The following is a 24,026-nucleotide window of genomic DNA, read 5'->3' as shown; positions in this document are numbered from 1 at the left end:
CTATTTCCTTCTCCAGCTCATTTTACAAATGGGGAAACTGAGGCAAACAGAAATTAAATGTCTTGCCCACGGTCACACAGATAATAAGTGTCTCGAGCTAGATTTGAACTTAGAGAGGGAGCCTTCCTCATTCGAGGTCCAGCACTCTATTCATTGTACCACCTAGTTGCCCAGATAAAGTTGGGAAATTTATATATTCATTCTTATTAGATTATATTCCTTGGAAGTCAAAGATCATGTCTTCATTTGGAGAAATAATGAGGAATAGATCATGAGGAGTATATTTTTCTTAGGAGAATATAATAAAAAAGGAGGGGAGAGGTCCTTAATTCAGATATCTGATGCCTGGGATAAATGTTTTAGATGAAGAGAGGAGACCTCAAGTGTGAGGCTGCAACTGAGAGAGCATACAGGATGGGACAATGGTTGCAAGGGGCTCATTTGAAGGCTTTAGGTTCTTTTGCTTTTAGTGTACCATTAATGGCTGTCTAGGAAGTCTCATATTTGGCATCATTGCCAAGGGAGATATAGATGCAGAGAAAAATCATCAGGGTATAGAAATGGGGTAAGAAATGGCAATAGACATCTCCCTCAACCTTGGGATGCAGGAAGACCAGTGTAGGAGACCATAGGTCAAGGCATCAAGCTCATGGACTCTGATCATTCCTACGCTAGTTACAGCTTGAATGCTTTTGCAAAAAAGTGAGATAATATCCTCTTCATCCTAGTTGTGACCCTCAAACCAAGCACTGTATCACTGTAAATCAAAACAAGCAGAAACTGTGCTCTCGATGGCCAATTGAGGAAAATGTGAGAGTATATAAAATTTCAGATTTCACAAAGAGGGACGGTTAGCTTATTCAGACCAAAATTCTTCAATGCATTTTCTGAGAAGCAAAGTTTTCTTTCGAGAAAAAAAGATTCTGAGGGAAAGGCTTGTATAATTTATCCTCATCAGTGGCATAGCCACTTGATAGCTATCAGCACACCTGCTGGTATATCTCGCCAAGCAACCAGATGCTTGTGATGGAAAACACTTGTCACAGAAAGATCACACTTCTCTAATGGCCAACTATATCTCAATGAATCACCTTTGCAATCTGTTTCTGAGAATCGCCAACAGCACTATCTGTATTCATAATTGCCAAAATGTGCAAATAGTTATTAAAATATTGATTAAGGAGAACCAACAACCATTTATCATCATGAAAAAGTAGTTTTTAATGGCTTTTATTTTAGTACAGCTTCATGCTCAGGCTGAAAGGGCTCTCAATCACAACATTCTTTATGAGGTTTGGGTTATAAACATTCCAAAATGTGATCAGAACGCAGCAGTTTTTTGGTTTTTTCCCCCCCTAATCAGAGAGTGAGAGAGAAGTAGGTTCAGGCTGCCTCAGATTACTAATGCAGAAGAACTCCTATAAAGAAATGCTTTTTCATGCCATTTCTAGGCAAATCACCCTTGGTTGTTTCTTTTTTTTTTTTTTTTTTTTTTTTTCCCCTGTGTGCTAAACTAAGCAGCTATGTGGCACAGTGGAGAGAGAGCCACGTTTGGAGTAACGAAGACCTGAATCCAAATCCAGCCTCAGATTCTTACTAGCTGTGACTGTAAGTAAGTCACTTAACCTTGTTTGTTTCCATTTCCTCAACTGTAAAATGAGCTGGAGAAGGAAATGGCAAAGCATTCCTGTAACTTTACCAAAAAATATCCAAATGGCATCATGAAGACATGACTGAAATAAGTGAACAAGAAGAAGTAGAGAAAGGAATATGAGGAGAGGGTCTCATATCTATATTATGCATGCTTCCCTCACTCCCCCATCGAATCGACTAACAGCCAGGCAAAATACTTTAGAATATCTTTTTGAAGGAGTTAAACTCTATCTTAAAATGAAAACTAAGGCAATTCTATGACAATATGGCAGAGGAGATGAAGATCTGAATTGCTATAAGGAATTTCTTCCCTGGGAATGTTCTGTATAAATGAATCATAGGTCCATATGACCAAAAACAAAACAAAACAAAAAACCAAAAATTTAAGTACAGAGAACACCACTGAATACCTCTCTGTATGATGACATTAGTGTGCATTAATCAATATTCTTTGAAAATAGCCATTGATTTGGCTATAAATTCCCACTGTGACTCCATTAAAATGAAATTAGGTTATTTGACATTTATTTTTACTGAACTCATGGTGGCTCTTATGCATCACTTCTTTTTATGCATAAATGCTCACAATCTTCCTATTCACCAATTTATTCTAAATATTTTCTAGGAATCAATGCCAAGCTCATTGGTCTATAGTTTGCGAAGCCATATTATGGTTTTTTTTTACATTCAATTTTATTTGAAATTCAAAATTCTTTCTCTATATTTTCTCCCTGTGCTATTCAGTGAGAAGATAGGAAAAAGAAAACCCTTTACATATGTGTAGAGACATGGAAAAAAAAAGTCCTTATTAGCCATGTTTCAAAAAAAAGAAATAGATGAAAATGTGCTTCAATTTATACTAAATTCATCAGTTCTCTTTCTGTAGGTGCATAGCATGTTTCATCATGAATCCTTTAGAATCATAATAGGTCACTGTATTGATCAGTTACTAATTCTTTCAAAGTTGATTATCTTTAAAATATTGCAGTTACTAAAGTTTTCTGGTTCTTCTCACTTCTCTTTGCATCAGTTCATGTAAGTCTTCCTATGTTTTTTCTGAAACCATCCCCTTATTTGTTTCTTAGAGAACAGTAGTATTCCATTGCATTCTTATACTATAATATGTTCAATGATTTCTCAATTGATGGGCATCTACTTAATTTCCAATTCTTTGCTACCACCCTTTGTCGTCGTTGTTAGATCCAACTCTTTGTAACCCATTTGAGGTTTTCTTGTTGCAGATATTGGAATGGTTTGACATTTCCTTCTCTGGTTCATTTTACAAATGTGGAAACTGAGGCAAATAGGGTTAAATGACTTGCACAGGGCCATACCTCTAGTAAATTTCTGAGGACAAATTTGCACTCAGGAACACTCATCTTCTTCCAGATCTGGGGCTATCTCCATTGCACCACCTACTAGACCACAAAAAGACCTCCAATAAACATTTTTCTATATATGGCCCTTTTCTCCCTTTCTTTGATCTCTTTGTAAGAATGGACCTAATAGCAGATCACTAAGTCAAAGGATATGTACAGTTTAATAGCTTTTTGAGCATAGTTACAAATTGCTTTCTAGAATGGATAGATCAGTTCAAGCATTTGTTTTCCTCTTTTTGTAATGTTAGCGAATCTGAAGGGTATGAGATTGTCTTCAATATTGCTTTAATTTACATTTCTCTAATTACTAGTGATTTTGATCTTTTAAAAATGCTATTGATAGCTTTGATATCTTCTTGTGAAAACTGTCTTTTCTAATCCTGTGAAAACTTATCATTTGAGGAATGGTTCTTATTCTTGCAAATTTGACTCAGTTCCCTATATATTTCAGAAACGAGACCTTTTATTGGGAGATATACAAAATATCTGAGGGTTTCCTTTTCATTTCAGTTATACTGATTTTGTTTGTACAAACACTTTTTTGATTTCATGTAATCAAAATTATTTATTTTGCTTCCTGGGAACTTCTCTATCTCTTATTGGGTTAGGAACTCTTCCCCTATCCATGGCAGTTAATTCCTTCCCTTATTTACTAATTTGTTGATATCATAATTTATGTAGCCATTTTGAATTTATATGGCATGAGATGTTGGTCTATGCCTAGTTTTAGTAGGACTACTTTCCAATTTGGCCCAACAGTTTCTGTTAAATAGTGAATTCTTGACACAATAGCTGGGACTTTGGGTTTGACAAATAGGTTACTGAAGTGATGGGAAAACTACAGCCCACAGGCAAGATGCAGCCCCCTGAAATGTTCTATCTGGCTGCCTGACATTATTCCTAATCTGATGAATACAAGGAGTAGGATACAATACAAGGAAACTTCAAAAGATTTGCCTTAGAAACAGACTGACAGATGTGCATTTCCTTTCTTTTGGCCCTCTCTTTAAAAAGTTTGCCTGTCACTGGTTACTGCATTAATTTACTTCTGTATATTGTGTACCTAATCTATCCCACTGATCCACTTGTTTTCTTATTCAGCACAAAACTATTTAAAAAGAAGACTTTTGATAATTACAACTTTGCAGTATAGAATACTGCTAGTCTCCTTTTCTTTATAGTTTTCTCTATTGATTACCTTGATATTCTTGACTTTTTATTCCTCCAGATGAATCTTATGATTTTTCCCCAGTTCAAGAAAGTAGTTCACTGGTAATTTGATTGCCATGACATGGAATAAGTGAATTAATTTTGGTAGTACTGTCATTTTAATTATATTGGCTTGGCCTAGCCATGAACAATGACTATTTCTCTCAATTATTTAGATCTGTTTTTATTTGTGTGAAGTTTTTTTTCCCCTTTGATTCTCTTAATATTCTTTTTTTTCAGATTTATATTTTATTTTTTTAGAAAAATTTTCCATGGTTACATGATTCTTGTTTTTACTTTCCCCTTCACTCCCCTCTTCAAACCCTCCACCCATATCCAACACACATTTCCACTGGTTTTAACCTGTGTGATCAGTCAAGACTTATTTACATATTATTGATAGTTGCATTGATATTCTTGACCTTTTCTTCTTCCAGATTAATTTTGTCACTTTTTTCTAGCTTTATAAATTAATTCCTTGGTAGTTTGATTGGTCTGTCACTGTAAATAAGTAAATCAACAGGTAGATCTGTCATTTTTATTATATTAGTTCAGCCTACACATAAGCAATTAATATTTCTCCATTTGTTTAGATCTATCTTTATGTGAAGAGTGTTTTGTAACTGTTTTATGTAGTTCCTGGATTTGTCTTGGCAGGTAGACTCATATTTCATGTTGTCCACAGTTATTTTAAGTGGAATTTCTCTTTCCATCTCTTCCTGCTAAGTTTTCTTGATAATATACAGAAATGGGTTTAGGGATTTAATTTCTATCCTGACCCTTTGCTAAAATTTTAAACTATTTTTATTAGTTTCTTATTTTTTCTTTAGGGTTCTCTAAATAGACAATCACATCATCTGCAAAAGTGAAAGCTTTATTTCCTTACTACCTATGTTTATTTTTTTCAATTTCCTTGTCTTATTTCTTTAGCTATTATATACATAGTAAAATACTGAATAACAATGGCAATAAGGAAAACATTGCTTCACTCCTGATTTTACTGGAAAGGCTTCTAATCCCCATTACATATATTTGCTTTTGAGAAGATATTATTTATCAATTTAAGGATTTCTTCATTTACTTTTGGGCTCTCTAGTGTTTGAAAATAATCATGATTCTTGTTGTTCTTATTAGCAATGTCTTCATACTCATAATTTATACCAGCTCTCAATTCTTGGAATAATTTAACCTGATAATTGTGGGTGATTTTTGTGATTCATTGCTATAATCTTCTTCTTAGTATTTATTTTAAAATTTTACATCAATAATCATCAGGAAATTCTTCTATAGTTTTTTTTCTTTTGACTCTCCTTGGCTTAGGTATCAAGAACAGATTTGAACAACAGAAGGATTTTGTTAGAATTTTCTTCTTATTTTATTTTTTAAAAATATTTTATGTAATATTGGAATTAATTGTTCTTAAACGTTTGGCAGAATTTCCTTGTAAATCTATCTGGTCCTTGGAAGTTCATTTGCAGTTTATTCAATTTCTTTTTCTACTATAGGTTAAGTATTTTATTTCTTGTTCTATTAATCTAGGCAATTAATAATTTTCTAAGTGTTCATCAATTTTATTAAGATGGAAGGTTTTATTAATATGTAAGTGGTCAAAATAGCTCCTAATAATTACTTTTATTTTATCTTCATTGGTTGTCATTTTACCTTTTTCACTTTTGATATTGGTAATTTGGTTTTCTTTTTCCTTTTTTAAAAAAAATCAAATAAGGCAATGGTTTGTCTATTTTATTTTAGTTTTTTAAAAATAGCTTTTAGTTTTATTTATTGATTAAATTGTTTTTTACTTGCAGTTTTGTTATTTTCTCCTTTGATTTTCAGGATTTCTATTTTGGTGTTTAGTTGAGTTTTTTTAATTTGTTGGGTTTGTAATTTTTTTAGTTGCATGTCTAGTTCATTGATATGCTATTTCTTTTAAGTAGTTATAGATAAAAAAAATTCCCCATAGCATTGCTTTGTGTATCCCAAAAATTTTGGCATATTGTTTTACTGTTGTCATTACCTTGAATGAAATGATTGCTTGCTTCCATGATGGGAAACTCAGTAAAATATGACTTAAAAAGTAGGCTAGAGTCAGATGGTAGAGAGACATGTGATAAGTAAAGAAGTTTGCATTCGAAATGTACAGTTTCCTCATCTATAAATTGGGAATAATAACCTTTCTTCCAGGGTTGTTTCAAATTAAATTATATCTGTAAAGCATTGCACTGATCCCTCACCTATCATGAGAGTTACATTCCAGAGACTCCCATATTTGTATGTATTTTAAATTTATGTATTTAATGTATGTATTTAAAATATATGTATTTTAAAGCTTTATAAACCCTTCCACTCTCCTATAAACCTTTTCCACACCCTTTCTCACACTCTTAAAAACATTGAGCCAATCAACACCCAGGATACTAAACACAGTGCTATGGTTAGTTCCACTGAATAGTGAAAACTCCTTGATGCAGAAATATATATATATATATAAAACCCAAGATACAATGAAGCTTCAATAAGTGAACTGTGATATAGTGAGGGACAACTGTGTATAGCATTAAAATGCTACATAAATGCTAGCTATACTATTTCTCTTAAAAAAAACCCTTTATCTTCTGTCTTAGTATCATTTCTAAGATGGAAGAAAATCAAGGGACAGGTAACTGAGGTTAAATGACTTTCCCAGGGTCATATAGCTATGCAGTGACTGAAGTCAAACTTGGACCCAAGTTTTCCTGACTACAAGCCTTGCACTCTATCCACTCTGCAACTTAGCTGCACCCCTAGTTATTACTATTGTTGCTCTTATTTAAGGTTGGAGAACCTTTTGTCCTATTGAATCAAATGCTGGTGTTTGGGGCTTTTTGTTTTGAATTGGCTAACAATGAAGTGGATTTTTTAACTTCTGTTGCCAATTATATAATTTATGTAGGATTTCATTGGTGAAAGCCGGCCTGTTCTATCTTAAGCTTTCATCAAAAGATGTCCTCCTATTACATAGGTAGATTGGTCTCACAAAATTTTTTAACATAAAAGAAAGCTGACATGTGATAGTTGTATTTTCTTGGGTGAATTTTTAAAAATATATATAAGGTTTGAAAAATATCCCCCTATCCATTTTATCTCTTCTCTTAAAAACATTTGAAAATCACTCTTGTCACAGGTCACCCTTTCAGTACCTTCAGAAATGTTTTGTATCCAGCATGAAACTTTTCTGTATATCCTTGGTGTAGAACAAATATAGACAGATTACCCTGTCTAGAGATGGAAGAAGTTCTCCCTCAAATATAATCACAGACCTTTGACATGCTGATGTATGTGCTATATCTTCCCAATGAAATGGAAGCTTCTTCAATTTTCTCTTGGTATTTATAGGACCTGGCACAGAGCCTTTTATAGAGTAAACACTTAATAAAGGTTTGTTTAATTGACCTGGGTGTGCTGTCTCCTTCAGTGTCTTACCAGAATACCACCTGTTCCTGGCAGGGAACCATCAGGTCAGATGCTCTTTGCATTTCCCTAAGGATGTCTCACACATGGGTTGTGGCATTGCTTCAGGGTCTAGTACACAAGTGGAGATACCCATAGGGGTTTGATTTATGATCATTTTGTAATATTTGGTATAACAGAGCTGTATACATGATCAAGGCCTTCTGAGATCACTCCTTCCCCTCAAGAGGAACTCAAGGGACAACCTCAATCATGGACCTTAAAATGTAGCAGGAGGACAAAAGCATCATCACCTTATAACCTAATAGCACTAGATTGTCAACTCCTTAGGGTAGGGAATAGGGAGAAGACTTGTTCTTGTGTTTCCTTTAGCACCTAGCAGAGTGCATGGAATTTAATCAATGTTTGTTGAAAGAATAACAAATTGAAAAACATATTAGTCTTTAAATCGGTGAACTTAAATTTTCTAGCTCTATAACTGGGTGGCCATACCAAGTTCATTAACCTCTATGGACTACAATTTGTTGAATTGTAAAATTCAGATGTGACACAAAGTAGTCACGAATATATTTCTTCTCATTTCAAAGTTCTGATTGGGATAAACATTAACACCACAACTAACTCTACAGGGTGGGAGGTATGCCTAAGAGGAGGATTCTTCTGTTCATACGATCTGGGATCAGCATACAGGCAGTAATATGGCTTTATATCTATCTCTGATGCTATTAAAGTTCAGAGTAATGATGCTCAGAGCAAGGGAGGGAATTCACTCATTCAATAAAGGTCATCTTCCATCTAATGTACTTAGTACTCAGGATGGAAAACATACTAATACACTTTAGCAAGCTATTCAATAACAAGCCTTGAAACAAAATACTCTATTCCCAATGCCCTTGGATTAGATAAGGCTTTGTTATAATATGCAACTCATTAAGGAGGTTTACCCTGATCCTGAAGCCTGAATTCGTAGATCATGGGGAAGGAGAGAGTGGGAAGAAAGGGACCCTCTGTTGAGATATATATATATATATATATATACACACACACACACACACACACACACATATACTATGAACTTTGTTATTAGAAGCCTTTCACAACCTGACTCCAACCTCCCTTTCCCAGCTTTATCACACATAACTCTTCTCCACAAACTCTAAGGTCTAACAAAACTTTCCCTCTAACTCTGTCAGACATAATACTTTATTTTCCTTCTACGTGCCTTTATGTTGGTCATCTCCTAAGACAAGGATACAACGCAATCTCTCAAAAACATGAATTACCTTCAAGGCTCAGATTCAGCAACAGCTTCTGTATCAAGCTTTCCCTGACTTCCCCCTTCCACAGTCAATCTTTCTTCTAAAAAATCACCTTTTTGGTCCCAGGTTCAAATCTGGCTTCAGATATCTCCTAGCTCTGTGATCATGTTGAGTCATCTCAACCCCCCCGCCCCAATATGCCTAGCTCTTACTGCTCTTCTGCCTTGAAACCATATATAGCAGGGGTTCCCAAAATTTTTTGGCCTACCACCCCCTTTCCAGAAAAAATATTACTTAGCCCCCTGGAAATTAATTTTTAAAAATTTTAATAGCAATTAATAGGAAAGATAAATGCACCTGTGGCCATCACCGCCTCCCTGGATCACTGCAGCACCCACTAGGGGGCGGTGGCGCCCACTTTGGGAATCATTGATATATAGTATTGATTCTAAGATGGAAGGGAAGGTTTTTGCTTTTTTTTAAAATCACCTTTAAAATTTTTTTAGGTCCTTATATAAGTATATATTGTTCCCCCCCTACTAGAATGTAAGCTCCTTGAGGGCAGGGGCTGTATCTCCAATGTCTATTATAATGCCTGATGTATAATAGGTGTTTATTAAATGCTTATTGATTGATTGATTGCACTATTATTCCTGGCATTGCATGGACTCATGGGCTATTTGTTACTTGATCCCATCTTTCTCTCACTCAGCCCAGAAATTTCAAGAATTGTTGGGGAAGAATAGCTCTTCTTCACATACTCACCATAAAAATGCTCCTCTTGTCATTGACTTAGGGCTATGAGAGATTTCAAGGGTCAAAGAGTCTGACCCAGCCCTTTTACAGAAAAATAAAAATAAAAGGAGGCCCAAAGAAAGGAGCCTCAAGTTAAATAGTACATCCAGGGCTACATACAAAGTAAGTTACAGACGTGAGATCTGAACCCAAGTCCTCTAACAGCAAATCCACAGAACTGAATCACACCATGAGTATTCTTTCTACTGTATTATCTAACCTCAGTTGTTGATCTCTGCTCTATAGAATGAAATTGGGAGAAGGAATGGGGTGCTAAAGTGTGGGGTGGGGTGAGGAGGGGCTGAGGGATTCACCCTGGAATTCATCCATGGAAATTAACACAGAAATTCCACTGACAGAATCCCAACTTCATAGCATTATACCAAGATTAGAGAACACAGATTTTGAAGGGTTTTAGGATACTGTCCAGAAGTGTGTACAGAACTAGGTGTTTCTTAGTAAGTGGCCCTGGTCTAAATCAGACCCCAGGTCAAGGCCCTATATATGCAAAGTGGATTGTTGAAATAAATTGTGAGAAAATATTTTCCAATCAATTCAGAGAGCTTTTCTCTACGGAAATCCTTACAGAATTTCTAAATACATTTATAACTTTTTTTTTGAAATCCTTCCCATGAAATCTGCTCTTGAATTATAATAAATCCTCCCTTCTTTTTTTGGCCTCCCTTTTAATCCTTTCTGTTTCCTTCTATTTTCTACTCTGCTCATCCTTTAGACTCCTTACCCTTTCCCATTCTCTTCCCCCTCAATGAATCCTTTGCTCCTTTCACTGACAAGCTCCCTTTTGCACTATTCCAATTCTTGGAATGTCTATTTACCAGGCACCAAATGCTTGCTTTCCCCCACCTTTTTTTAAAAGTTCTTTCAAGGAGATTTTTTTCCTGACAAAAATTCTTTTAACTTCCCCTCTCCCACACTGATTGTCATCCAATCACTACTTTGTGCCCTTTCATGTAAAAACATCTTTTTTGGGGGAAGGGAAGAGTTGGGGGTGTCTATCATAATTTGGTCATCTGAAATATCTACCATTGACTGAAGGAAATTATTGCATTTCCCACATATATAACTCACAAGTCCCTGAAAAAAACGATACTAAAATTACAAGGAGTCATTAAAATATATCTATGAAATTCAGTTTCAATAGTTTACTTATTGAACTATATGTCTGTGCATCTGACTTTGAGTTGTATAACTGGAGTGAATGAAATAGGATAATAATCAACTAGGGAATTTGTTGATAAGGCACATAGGAAGGGTATTTTATTCAGCATTTGTTAGAGGGCGGCCAGGGCTAAGATCTCTTCTCATTTTCTCCTTTACCATCCTGGAAGATTAGTAATGGCTCCAATACAAAATATTTTGTGTACAAACATTTCGTTCCATCTTTTTAGCCATTTTATAGATTAATAACCTTCCAGAACACTAGGATTCCTGGCCTTTGTTAAAAAAGAAAGAAAGGACCAAAGATTCACCCACAAGGCATTAGAATATCTGAGTTGGAAAGGACATCTGAGATCTTTAGGATAGACTGTAAGCTTTATGCAGAATTATGAGAACCTTATTTTATTCCTTAGCACCTAGTTCCAAGCTTTGTAACACAGACACAATTTTTCTCAAGACCTGTGATCAGGTTAAGAGACTCCCCATGGAAACTACATTAGATTGACAAATCATCTTTAATTTATACATAATTCATATCATAAACATACATTTAAATTTATAATTTCTAGTTATATAAACGCTTTAAATACCTCCAGGACATTTGAGGGTATCCTGGTGGCATTAAAAAGTTAAGTGACTTTCCCATGATGACACAGCCAATGTGGTTCAGAGGAAAGTTTTGAATCTAAGTCTTCTTGACTCCAAAACTGACCCTTTATTCAGAATATTATGCTGCCATTTAAAAAAAAAAAAAAACTCTTACCTTCCATCTTAAAATCAATGCTATGTGTTGGTTCCAAGGCAGAAGAGTGGTAAGGGGTAGGCAATGGGAGTTAAATGACTTGCCCAGGGTCACACAGCTAGGAAGAATCTGAAGCCATATTTGAACCTAGGACTGCCCGTCTCTGAGTCTGACTCTCAAACCACTGAGCTACACAGCTGCCACATCATGCTGCCATTTAAGTGCTTAATGCATGACTAAGTCTAGTAGAGCCTCCTAATAAACTTTGCTTTCTACTTACAATCTAGTACCATGTGCTGGTTCTAAAGCAGTAAAGCTGGACAATGAGAGGTTAAATGACTCATCCAGAGTTACATAGTTAATAAGGGTGTGAGGTCAGATTTGAACCCAGGATCTCCCATCTGCATGCCTGGCTCTCAATCCACCAAGCTACCAAACTACCCATAAGGGGCTCCTAATTTCAAAGATTTGGGCTTTTATTGAACTCTTACTTTCCATATTAGAATCAATACTGTATGTTGGTTCCAAGACAGAAGAGTGATAAGGACTAGGCAATGGGGGTTAAGTGACTTGCCCAGGGTCACACAGCTAGGAAATATCTAAGGCCACATTTGAACCCAGAACCTCCCTTCTCTAGGCTTGGTTCTCAATCTACTAAGCCACCTAGTTGACTCCAAGATTCTGTTTTCATGACCTGAAGTAATATCCCTTAAAGATCACCAATAATTTCTCAAATATCAAAATCATTTGCAGATTTTTGAACTTCTCCCTTTTTGGAATACCTCTCCTTTCCATGGCATCTGGACATGCTATATATATATATTTTAAACCCTTAACTTCTGTGTATTGGCTCGAAGGCAGAAGAGTGGTAAGGGTGGGCAATGGGGGTCAAGTGACTTGCCCAGGGTCACACAGCTGGGAAGTGTCTGAGGCCAGATTTGAACCCAGGACCTCCCGTCTCTTGGTCTGGCTCTCAATCCACTGAGCTACCCAGCTGCCCTGGACATGCTATATTAAGACAATATTTCTTTTTCTTTCACTACAGCCTCTTCTTCCCCATCCACTGGAAAGGTAAATTTCCCCTGGGCATTGAATGTCTATCACTGATCCTCATCTCTTCTCCCTTTTGTTGTTCTCATTTGCTGGAGGTAGCTTCCTCTATTCGAAAAGGAAGTGATCCAAGGGACTCCAGGCAGGGAATTTAGAAGTTCAATTATAAATGGGAAATTAAGACTTCATGAAAAGTCTCTGTCTTAACATTTAAAAAAAGATCAGGGAGAAAGAGTATTAAAGAAATTGGGACTGGCGATACCTAGGAATGAATGAGCCAGAACAATGATCAATGAGTGAATTTGTTCATAGGGCTGAGATCTCCCCTCATTCTGACCTTTAGTGTCTTGGAAAATTAGAAATGGCTCCAATATTTTCCCATCAGTTATTATTGCCACAGTTTTGTCCTCTATGTTCCCTATATTTTCTACATTTAAACAAAAAAAACAAACAAACTTCCGTCTCCCTTCTTATGGCCCCATGAACTTCTCTTGATAATAATTTCATTTGACCATTTTTTCTCACCACAGATTTTTCATCATTAGTCAAAATTCTACATGCTTTCATGGTCTCAAATCTCACAATCTACCCGAGGCTTCTCCTTTCCTTCCTTCCCTCAATCTCTGCCACCCTTCATTGATTTCTAGTGCTTATCCTCTGACAGTATCCCTGTATGCAGAATATATCTTGCCTATGCAAAGCTGTTTGCATGTTGTCTGTCCAATTATTTGGTGAGCTCTTTGGAGAGAGGGCCCATGTTTTTGCATTTCTTTATATTTCCAGGACTTAGGAGAGTGCCAGGCACATAGCACACCTTTAATAAATGCTCATTTTTATCACCAATGATAAGGATGGTGATAGTTATTACAATACATTTCTATTTTTTGTCAAGATTTTACGTTGTAATTTTATGCCACAGGTCAGCAAATTAAGGACTTGGGATCAAATCTGGCAGGCTTCCTGTTTTTGTATCACCTGGGTGAAGAATGGTTCTTATGTTTTAAAATAAAGTTTTATTGAATTTAAAAATAAAAAAAATAAAAAAATAAAATAAAATAAAGTTTATTGAATTTAAAAATATAAAACCCATTCTTAAATCATGGGTAGTACAAAAACTTTCTGACCCCTGCTTACTTTATGGCATCATTTTGCTAATACGTTAGTTTTTTTAATACATGCAAACTGGTAGAAAGGGAAAACACTTATTATAGGTGATGTGATATTTTAAGGGGTTCCATCAACTTATACATATATAAAAATTTACCCTGTGGAAGATACAATATACAATAGAGGAAATAAAAATAAAGTTCAGTTTTCAGGAGAGGATTATCCAATTCCAAAAGTGTAAATGGAGTCAGGAATTCTCATTTTTATTCTCAGCCACAGTACCAACTTATTGTATGATCTTATAAAATTAACTAACCTTCATGCCTCTATTCTTCCTATATGAGAAAGGAAAATATTATGTGTCGCTTATCAACATCATGAAGCTTTTTGGAAGATAAGAAAGGCAAATCAGAAAAAGGTGCCCTCCGAAAAGTAGAAGCTGCCTCAATAAAACCAAGTATAATATTTCTATAACCATAATTTTCTATCCCTAGTCATTACATGGTAAATTTCCCTTACCAAAAAAAAAAAAAAAGCAGAAAAGAAGCAAGTACCAACAACTGGCTTTATTTTCAACATATGATATATACCTCTAATTTTAATTTTAAAAGGGAGGAAGATTAGAAATGATAACAACAGCCTAGAAATAGGAGGTCCTGAGTTCAAATTTAATCTTAGACACATCCTAGCTGCATGACCCTGTGCAAGTCATTTACTTCACATTGCCTGGCCCTTTCCTTACACAGTATTGATTCTAAGATGAAAGGTAAAGGTTTAAAAAAAATGATCACAATAAAAAGTTCTTGATAGCATAGGTAAATGCATATGCCTGAACACATATACATGCATATATTCTTCATACCTAAATCTAAGAAAAAGAAAAGAAAAAAAATCTACAATATTCTTCACCCCAACTGAAAACTAGACCTTTTAAAATCTTGTAGTTATTTCCTGAATATATCATCAATTTGAGTTATGACGTCTATTTTCTGGCTCTCCTGGGTTGTATATTTTTAAATGACAATCAGGAATTTGAACATTCCAAGATGTCAGCTTTCATTTGTGTGAGAGTTTCATTGCACATCCTGTCTCAGCATCAGTAAACTCTACGTGGATCACTTATAGTTATACTTTAAGGATTGGCTATCCCATTAGTGTGGGTCCTCTCTTCAACAATGTGGAACATCTTCCACCCCTCCATGCAACAGTAAATGGTTTTATGTAATGTGATGGTAAAAAACAAACAAACAAACAAAAAAAAACCTTGCAGGTTGGCTCAACTTCTAGTGATTGATATGATTGATACTCTTAGAACTTAGCTAGATGGGTCCTTGAATGGTATGACTATGGCCATTTCTGAAGCCTTTTCACTTTGATATGACCTGTCAAGAGCACATATTTCACTGGTAGTCTTTAAAGACTGAAGATCACAATACGTTTAGCAGAGCAATTCAGTAATACTGACTACAAATCTGGTGTGTCACATCTTTAATTTTGAGATCGATTCTTCTTTATTAGCCTTTATGTTTTGCTGATGATATTTCTGGTTTCTCTTGGACCTACACTATTTTCTAACCTCAGTCCCTTCAAAAACCTCATTGAACAGAGGAAGTATGCTCTCTGGATCCAATGCCAGTAGGTCCTCAAACAGCTCCAGCAGAGATTTTGGTTGTTGGGAATTTCCCAGAAAATTTCTTCTCTACCCAGTTGGATTTCCAAAGTTAGAAATATTCCTTCCAAACAAAGAAGACTGGTGACATTTTTTTTTTCTTTTGAACCAGTAGAAATTATTGAGAAAAATGGTTCAAGAGAAAGGGAAATCAATTTGAAGATCTGGTAAGCCACTTGTAGACCATTTAAAAAACTACCAGTCAACTACTAGCTTAAAAAAATAAGAAATAGATCAGACTAGACTCCAGTTCAATCCACCAAGCATTTATTAAGGGTCTACTACGTGCAAGGCACTGAGCAAGGCATTGGGGAATTCAAAGACCACAAAAAACCTCAGAACATAAATATATATGTATATATTTATATATATATATATATATATGTATATATATATATATTTTATATTTAAATATATATAATAACTTAAGAACAAAGGAGAAACCTTTTCTGGGAAATGAGGGAAGGTTTCCCATAGAAGGTACAGGTGAGTTTATTCTTAAAAGGAGTTTTATAGTCTAAGCCAGTGATGGCAAACCTATGACACGCATGTCAGCACTGACACACATAGCCATATGGCGGCATGATAAGGATGAAACATTTGCTATAGTGTAGTATAGACACTCTATACACTATAGATGACAATTCTAAGTATATTAATTTATCTATTTTTGGTTTATTAAATACAGTTATATATATTACAATTATACATTTTTGTTATTTAAACTATAAATATCATGAAATTATGGTTTTTTTCTCAAAATGACACACCACCCGAGTTATACTTGGTTTTTTGGTGAATTTTGACACACCAAGCTCAAAAGGTTGCCCATCACTGGTCTAAGAGATAGCGGTGGAAGAAAGGGGTTCTTTTCAGGCATTAAGGAAAACCTATAAGAAGGCAAAGAGGCAAAAATGGAGTACCAAGTTGAGGGAAGTACAAGTAAGTCAATATGGCTGACATATAAGAATATATAAAAGAGAATAATCTATAATCAGCCTAGAAAGAAAGGCTAGACCAGAATGTGAATGATTTAGAAGGCTTGACTAAGCAACCTCTATTTTATCCTTGAGGAAACACAAAACAATTGGAGGTAATGGGCAAAAGATGACAAGGTTATTTGGGGCTTTGAGAAGACTGTTTTGGCAGTTATGTGGTGGATGATTTAGGGAAAGGAGAACATCAGGAGTCCACTTAAAAGGCTGCTATAATAGTACAGAAGAAAAGTGATGACGACCCAAACTAGAAAGATGGTCATATGAACACAGAGAAGGGCACTGTAGACATTGAAGAGGTAGCATTGATCAAATGTGGTGGTTGTTTAGCTATGGAGATTGTGAGAGAAGCATCCAGGAAGCCTCTGAAGTAGGTTAGCACAGGTCAAGGGTATTTAAACAAAGGGCTTTCTCTGAATTACCTGAAACACCTCCTCTTCAATCTTATTTGCATTGGCTATGAATATAGGGTTTGTAACAAAAAAGTAAATTTTGGCCCTTGTCTGTAAGATCACAAATTCTAAAAGCAAGGTCTAAATGAATAATATTTTACTAATATAATGTAATGTAATGCAAAATCTGCCTCTAATACTTTTGATGTCATCATCAAAACTTTTTTTGAGCATTAAGACATATATAGCTAATCCACATTCGGAGGAAGAACTGTAGGAGTAGAAACACAGAAGAAAAACAACTGCTTGAACACTTGGGTTGAAGGGAATACGATTGGGGATGTAGACTCTAAACAATCACCCTAGTGCAATCATCAATAATATGGAAATGGGTCTTGATCAATGATACATGTAAAACCCAGTGGAATTGTGTGTCAGCTACAGGGAGAGGGGAGGAAAATAACATGAATCATGTAACCATGGAAAAATACTCTAAATTAATTAAATCAATATTTTTTTCACTTCAGAAAAAACAAAAGACTCACATAGCTAGTCTGAACAAAGGTGGGGAAGTAGAGAAACTTGGGCCTAAAGTAACATGGAAAATCAGTGAAACTCAAGGTCATCAACATTTATTGATATTGGTGCAGCACAATGGGAAGAACCACCAGAATCTACCAGCCTATGGGAACCATAAACACAAATCGAGTCAGGTTCCTTCAATGGAAAAAGTGGCTGGCAGTCACTGCTTCAACAAGTGAGCATGTCAATCAATAGTCAGTCAATAAATACCTATTAAGCATCTAATATTTGCAAGGCACTGTGCTAAGCACTGGGAGATTCAGAAAATAGTCCTTGCCCTTGAGGAGCTCATAATCTGATGCTTCAATTTTATCTTACTCCAAATGAACAACTTTCTCCAAATGAATAATAGGAGATGACAATAGACTTGAGTCTTTGACTATGGGTCTAGCATCTGTCATCAGATCAGTCTCATTAAGTTTCATGAGTCTAATTACCATTTAGTTATTAAAGAAAGGGGTTGTGATCTACATTAGTAGAAGGACACCCTGCACAGTGATTATCTTCATTACAGATATGAGGAGATGAAGCAAGAAGGGAAATATTGATGTTGATTTAGGTGAAGGCAAAAGAAGTCTCCTCAAAAGAATATGGCGGTACCAAAATAGGTCCCAGGTGGGAAGAGAGTTATGGGGAGCAGGGTAAGGGCGACAGTGAGTGAAGGAAAAGGAGTGTCAAGCCCAGCAGGCTGCAATCCAATTTTGAATGCAGCACAAGGGCCTTAGCAGGAGTCTGAGACACTGAAATTATCTCTGCAAATGAACAATTATACCCTGAAACAAGCCACTTAGCAAAGTGTGGTTAGAACAAAGAGTAGTTCTTAAGACATTTCAAGAGAGTATGACAGAATCTGAGACATCAGTGCCCTTCCCCCTGCCACCTACTCCTCTACACAAGTCTCTGAAAACAGGGAGCTGTCTAATCCTTGGCAGATGTTCAAAAGATTACTCAGACTGCTAGCTTGCCCGTATCGCAGGCCATTGCCTAAGTACACTGTAAAAGATATTAAAATTCAATATTAGAATTAACAATCCTAATAATAATTACTTGCCTACTTTTTTAGTTTTGATTCTGGAGCTGATTAGTAGACAACAAATGTGCTTAGATTTCACTCAAGTACCACCTTATTTTCTGAAGCTGTGCGATATCAAAGAAGAGCTGAGCCTAGTCATGAGAATTTCCAAGTGCTGACATTATTTTCTTTTTCCCTCCCTCTCTCCCTCCCCAAAACAAACAAAGAAAAAAGGACAGCTAGTGACTAAAGAAGAGGTAGTACCAGAGATAAAGGAAATAAACAGCAGTGGTCTGAAAAGACAATGAGAAAATTGGGGCTCTTCTTTTTGTTTGATTTTAGTAGGTTTTCATAGGTAACTCTGTGTGTGTGTAATCAAGGGGAGTCTTGGGGGTTATATGTGTTCTAAGTAGACAGGCATCAGTCATGCATGCCATTTTGATCAAAAGGATGACAAGTGAGAGAGTACATGAAAGAAAGTAAAGCTATCACTATCACCACTATTGGAAAACCAATTCACTCTGGCATATGGCCTTTTAGTCATGGATCTCAGGAACTTCACAAATGGATATGAGAGAAAATATATGAGAACTTTCCCTTAGTCTGGCAGCAGCTGGATTTGGAGTAAGGAAAAACTAGGCTTAAGTATTGGCTATATCACTTCCTAGAAGGTGTTACTCTTAGGGAAATGACTTAACTTTTATCTGTCTCAGATAACTCTATGACTTATATACCAAATTCTACATGGTTTCCATCTGTGTTGGTAGAAGGATGTCTCATTCCAGGAGTTTCCATTGGTGAAGGGAATTTCCACGCTGGTAGTATCCCAATGTGATGATTATGAGAAGTAGAAGCCATGGGCATATGAAGGGATGGGTATGCCACTTATAAAAATGGACAAATATGACTTATTTGGGGAAGTGTTGCTACTGGCCTCTGTAGTTTAAACAAAAGCTATCTTTTAATTAAAAAAAAATTTTTTTTCCCAATTCTGAAAGAAAAATCTGAAGTAGAGTAAGATATTAGGGCAAAACTAGTGTGAAGATAGAATTAACTCTCCCTTTGTCTATTTTTAATTAATCAAATCAAGAACTCAAAATATTCCCACTTAACACTTAAGGAAGAGAATTCACAAGTCACTTACTAGAAAAAACTCTCACCTCCAAAGGTTACTGCCCAGTCTTGGGCAGTGCTAGGCAAACTGAAAGAATACAATTGGTTTCTGTGAAGGGGGGGAGAGACAGGAAATGACATGGAAAAAAAGTGGTATAAAAGAAGAGACCAACATGGTCTGCTCTTTTTGCTGCCCTGGTTTTTGGAGAGACTGGTACCGGACATTCCTTCCTTGGCTTTTGCAGAGATTCTTCCTTTGGATTCTGCATCAGTGAGTAGAGCTAAAGAGACATGCTTTTCTTTGGAGTCATTCTGCATTGGTGGAACACTGGCTGAGGACACCACCAGGATTTCTGGCAGAAGATGCCACTGGGAATTCCATGAGGAGATTTGGACTTGGGGAAGCCCCTGCCAAGGGATGAGCCAGACTTCACCGGAGCAGCACTTAGGGTTGGTAAGTTAGACCAGGTTTTGTCTCCTTCCTATATTTCCCACTTTCACTATCTCTACCTTGTTGTAAATAAAAGCTGCTAATAGTCATATTGATTTAGGGGTTAATATTTTATAAATGGCGACCACTTTTATAACTCTCTTATTGAGTCAAAACCTAAATTTAATTGTTACAGTAGGGGGGGGGGAATGAGTGTAGAGTAAAGGACTACCATCAAGAAATTATTTGATAAGGAGAGAAAATGGACTGGTCACATAGGAAGAATAAGGAATTACAGGTGGATAGTCAGAGTGATCTAGAGGTACCACTGCAATTTTTGGAGAAAGTAAAGATCTCCAGTATATTGGATAGAACTCCTGGGCCTAAATTTTAGGACAACGTGGTCAAGAGTTACATAGGATATGCAAATGGATGGGTTGTGATCTGAATTATTGGGGAGGACTTCTAAATCAGTAAGATCATAGGTCCATTTGAGTATTTCAGAGAATAGCTAAAATGCAATAAAGTTATGAAATATCATATCAGGGGTCAGGATGAAGGTAAGTAATACAAAGTACTTCTTAAAATTTCCATTTGTGATGCAGAAGGTTCCAAATATGTTTCCAGTTGCCATCTTTATAGAGGAAAGCTAGAAAAACTTAAAAAAAGGATAATCCTAAACTTTGTCTTTATAATAGCTGCCATCTTTAATAACTGAGACATACCCCTATACGTAACAATTTTTGGAGAACACGGAGACACTGGACAATATTAAAACAAGCTTATTTTTGAGCTATATAATTTTGTGGGAGGATGGAAGATGCAAATGCAGCTCTTTTTATAGTTTCAATTCAATTCATCCAAACAAATTTTCTCTCACTCCCACAGTATCATGGTCTAGTGGGGGAAAAACACATATACAGGTAGACACACACACACATATGCCAGGGTATTAGTTGTCTGGTTTCCATGTCTGAAATACACCTTCTCTTTTTCTTCCTGCCCCCTTCCCTATATCCTTCTTATTAACATTGTAACCCTCCTTTTAAAGTCCTCTTTAAATGCTAACTTCTTGGGAATGTTTTCCCTAATGTTCCCACATGGAAGTGATCCTTTCATTTATCCTCTATTATATACATTTTATATTCTAATCTGTACCATATTGACCTGTGTATAGAGCATTGTCTTTTTATGGAAGCCACAAAGCTTAAATAAGAAATGGCCCCATACCAATTGAACTTATGGTCCAGTAAGAAGACATGACATATGTGTGTGTTGTGTGTTTGTAGCTATGATAAAATAATACATAATAAACATTAGGGGTATTAGTTAACTCTGTATCTTCCTCAGTGACTACCATAGTATATTGTACACACTAAGAGATTAATAAATATTTATTGAATGAATGACTATATAGGAGAGGGAATTATAATGGATTAGAGGTAGAAATCACAAGAGAAAACACAGTAAGACTTTCCCTACTCAAGGTACAAACTGTTATAGCTTTCAGAGGTCAAATTTTGCCCTCAGCTATTGAATATGTCTACTGTGACTACTGAAAGGCAAAGATATGGGCAGCTTATCTCTGGTTATAGCAAGGACTAAAGAGGGATATTCATTAGTAGGTCATTCAGTTCATAAAAGGCAATGAACATTTTGATATAATTTGGTCATGAAAAGGGAAATTGTGAAGACCAGATTGTCTAAAAAGAACACTTAAAGAAGTAATATTTGTTGATCTTTCAGTAAAGAAAATAAGAGAGTGTGTGATACATAGCATGAACACAAAACCTAGTCAAGAAAGTCCTCTGTCATGAGAGTTTTGTTTTTAAAAATAAGGCAAAGGATTTTATGAACAGAAAGAATTTTAGAGTCATATTATCTCTGTTCAAAACCCAGCTCTGCTACTTGCTCTTTCTGGTAACCATGGGCAAGTCATTTCACCAATATAGGTCTCAGTTTTCTCATTTATAAAATGGGCTAGTGGTTAGAAGGAGACGTCCGACTCTAATGCCTGTAATTTCTTCTTCTCTTACACTTTTTTTATATGAATGAAAAATTTCATGGTAAATAGAATTGGGATGTTGGGATCATGAACACCACCTAAAGTTGTATCAGCCTCAGGAGTTTCCTTGGTGTCATCTCTTTTTGTATTTTAGAACACCAGTCATCCTACCTTATCTATGATCACAAGTCCTCACCTCCTACTCTGTCCTCAATTGCCTGGTGCTTGAAGGTCTCATGCCACTGCATTATAGTCTTCCCCCTCAAAGCTGGAAATACTTCCTGCCCTCTCTACTTGAAGCTCTGAATCAGTTTTTTCCACACCATGAAGGAAGGGAACATGAGTTGGCAAGGGATCAAAATGATATGGACAGACCTTCAGAGTTACCTATTTGCCTTTCCAGGTCAGCAGCTTCATCTGGCGTTGCTCGGGGCAGGACTCCAGGGTCACTGAAACTTGTCCGAAGCAGGGTGCCCATCACGAAGAAAAATAGGATCCCGCCAACCACAGGGATAGCCGGAGTGATTTTCACAGCTAAATATGGACAGCTGCCAGTATCCAGTATTGAGAGAAGGAAGGAAGAAAACAACAACAAAAAAAAAGTACTGTTAGTTATCAACAGCAATGCACTTTGCATTTCTTAACTAGCTAAAGGCTCATCTAAAGAAGAAAAATTGATTTCTGTTAAAAATTCATCTATTTTAAGAATAATGTACCATGAGTATTTTCTTATGGAAAATTTTGCTCCCTGGGGCCACAATTGATCATGGTCAAAGATAGTCTTTCTCCATTGTGTTTTTTGGGAAAGAAACTCCAGAAAGAATGAAAATGAGCCCATTTACAGCATTGATCTTCACTGTAATATCATGTGCATAAATGCGCATCAACAATCTGTGCATCTTTCTAATCTTTTCACTTCTTTTGAATTTCCTAAGAGAAGACACAGAACCAGGATATTTTGAAAGAGGTTGAAGCTTTCCCCTCTTTGGGTCAGTGCTCAAATTTGTCCCTGATAGATAGCTCGGTGACATTCAGTAGGGACAAAATGCTGAGAAATGTAAATCTGTACTCCAGAGCTTGGAAAACGTTGCCAGAATTTTGGAGTTAACCTATCCAAAAGAGGTTAATGAGCTATGCAAAAGAAATCACATTCCAGTTTCAGGAGAGGGGCTCAAGTATTCTGCAGATGGAACACACTTAATTTGCTCTTATGCTTAAAAGGCATGAGTTACCACAAGAAGATTGCCTCCCAGCTTTTTGCTCCTTTAAAGTCTTCCTTGTAGGGGGCATCTAGGTGGCTCAGTGGATTGAGAGTCAGGCCCAGAGATGGGAGGTCCTGGGTTCAAATCTAGCCTTAGACACATCCTAGCTGTGTGACCCTGGGCAAGTCACTTAACCCTAATTGCTTAGCCCTTACCATTCTTATGCTGGGTTCCAAGACAGAAGGAAATGGCTTAAAAAACTTAAGTCTTTCTTGTACTTCAGCTCTACAAACTTCAATTCAATGATTATGCCTGGGAATTGTATGATGAGACAGGAAAAGTGAATATATTATATGCTTCAGCCAGAGTTAGCCAGGTATTAGCTTATGACATTTGTTCTACCATTCAGGGCATTTAATTCAGTGTGAAACAACTGTGCACCTTCAGTCATTCTACACTACTTTTTACCCAATGTGTTGAGTAAGGGACATAGGTTATAATGGCATTGGTGGCCTGGAGTACCTAGAGCATATCCCAAAAGAACCACATTAAGATCGAGATCTTTTCTGGATTACTGTTAACATGTTTAACATGTTTATCACAGAGCTTAAAGGTAGAATCTCAATTTTAAAAAAATCTAATTTAGATATATTTCTTAAGATATTTTATTTTTTTCCCGATTATGCGTAACAAGCATTTTTTACATTTAAAAAATTTTTTAAGTTCTAAATTCTTTCCCTCCCTCCTTCCACATTCCCTGAGACAGCAGGTAATTTGATATAAATTTTACAAGTACAATCAAG

At 36.1% G+C, this 24,026-nt stretch overlaps 1 protein-coding gene across 2 annotated transcripts in view; it reads right to left on the bottom strand.

Annotated features, from left to right (window-relative positions):
• Positions 1-24,026, bottom strand: part of ZDHHC14 (zinc finger DHHC-type palmitoyltransferase 14) — a 346,310-nt gene that overhangs the window by 117,576 nt on the left and 204,708 nt on the right. For both annotated transcript variants that reach the window (XM_044671756.1, XM_044671758.1), the window contains exon 2: positions 22,409-22,569. In XM_044671756.1, coding sequence (XP_044527691.1) covers positions 22,409-22,569 — 161 coding nt within the window. The remainder of the gene's footprint in view (positions 1-22,408; positions 22,570-24,026) is intronic.

Source organism: Gracilinanus agilis, chromosome 4 (assembly GCF_016433145.1).
Source record: "Gracilinanus agilis isolate LMUSP501 chromosome 4, AgileGrace, whole genome shotgun sequence".
Taxonomy (NCBI): Eukaryota; Metazoa; Chordata; class Mammalia; order Didelphimorphia; family Didelphidae; genus Gracilinanus; species Gracilinanus agilis.
The sequence above is the reverse complement of the archived record's forward strand: the minus strand, read 5'-3'. Positions and strand labels throughout refer to the sequence as shown.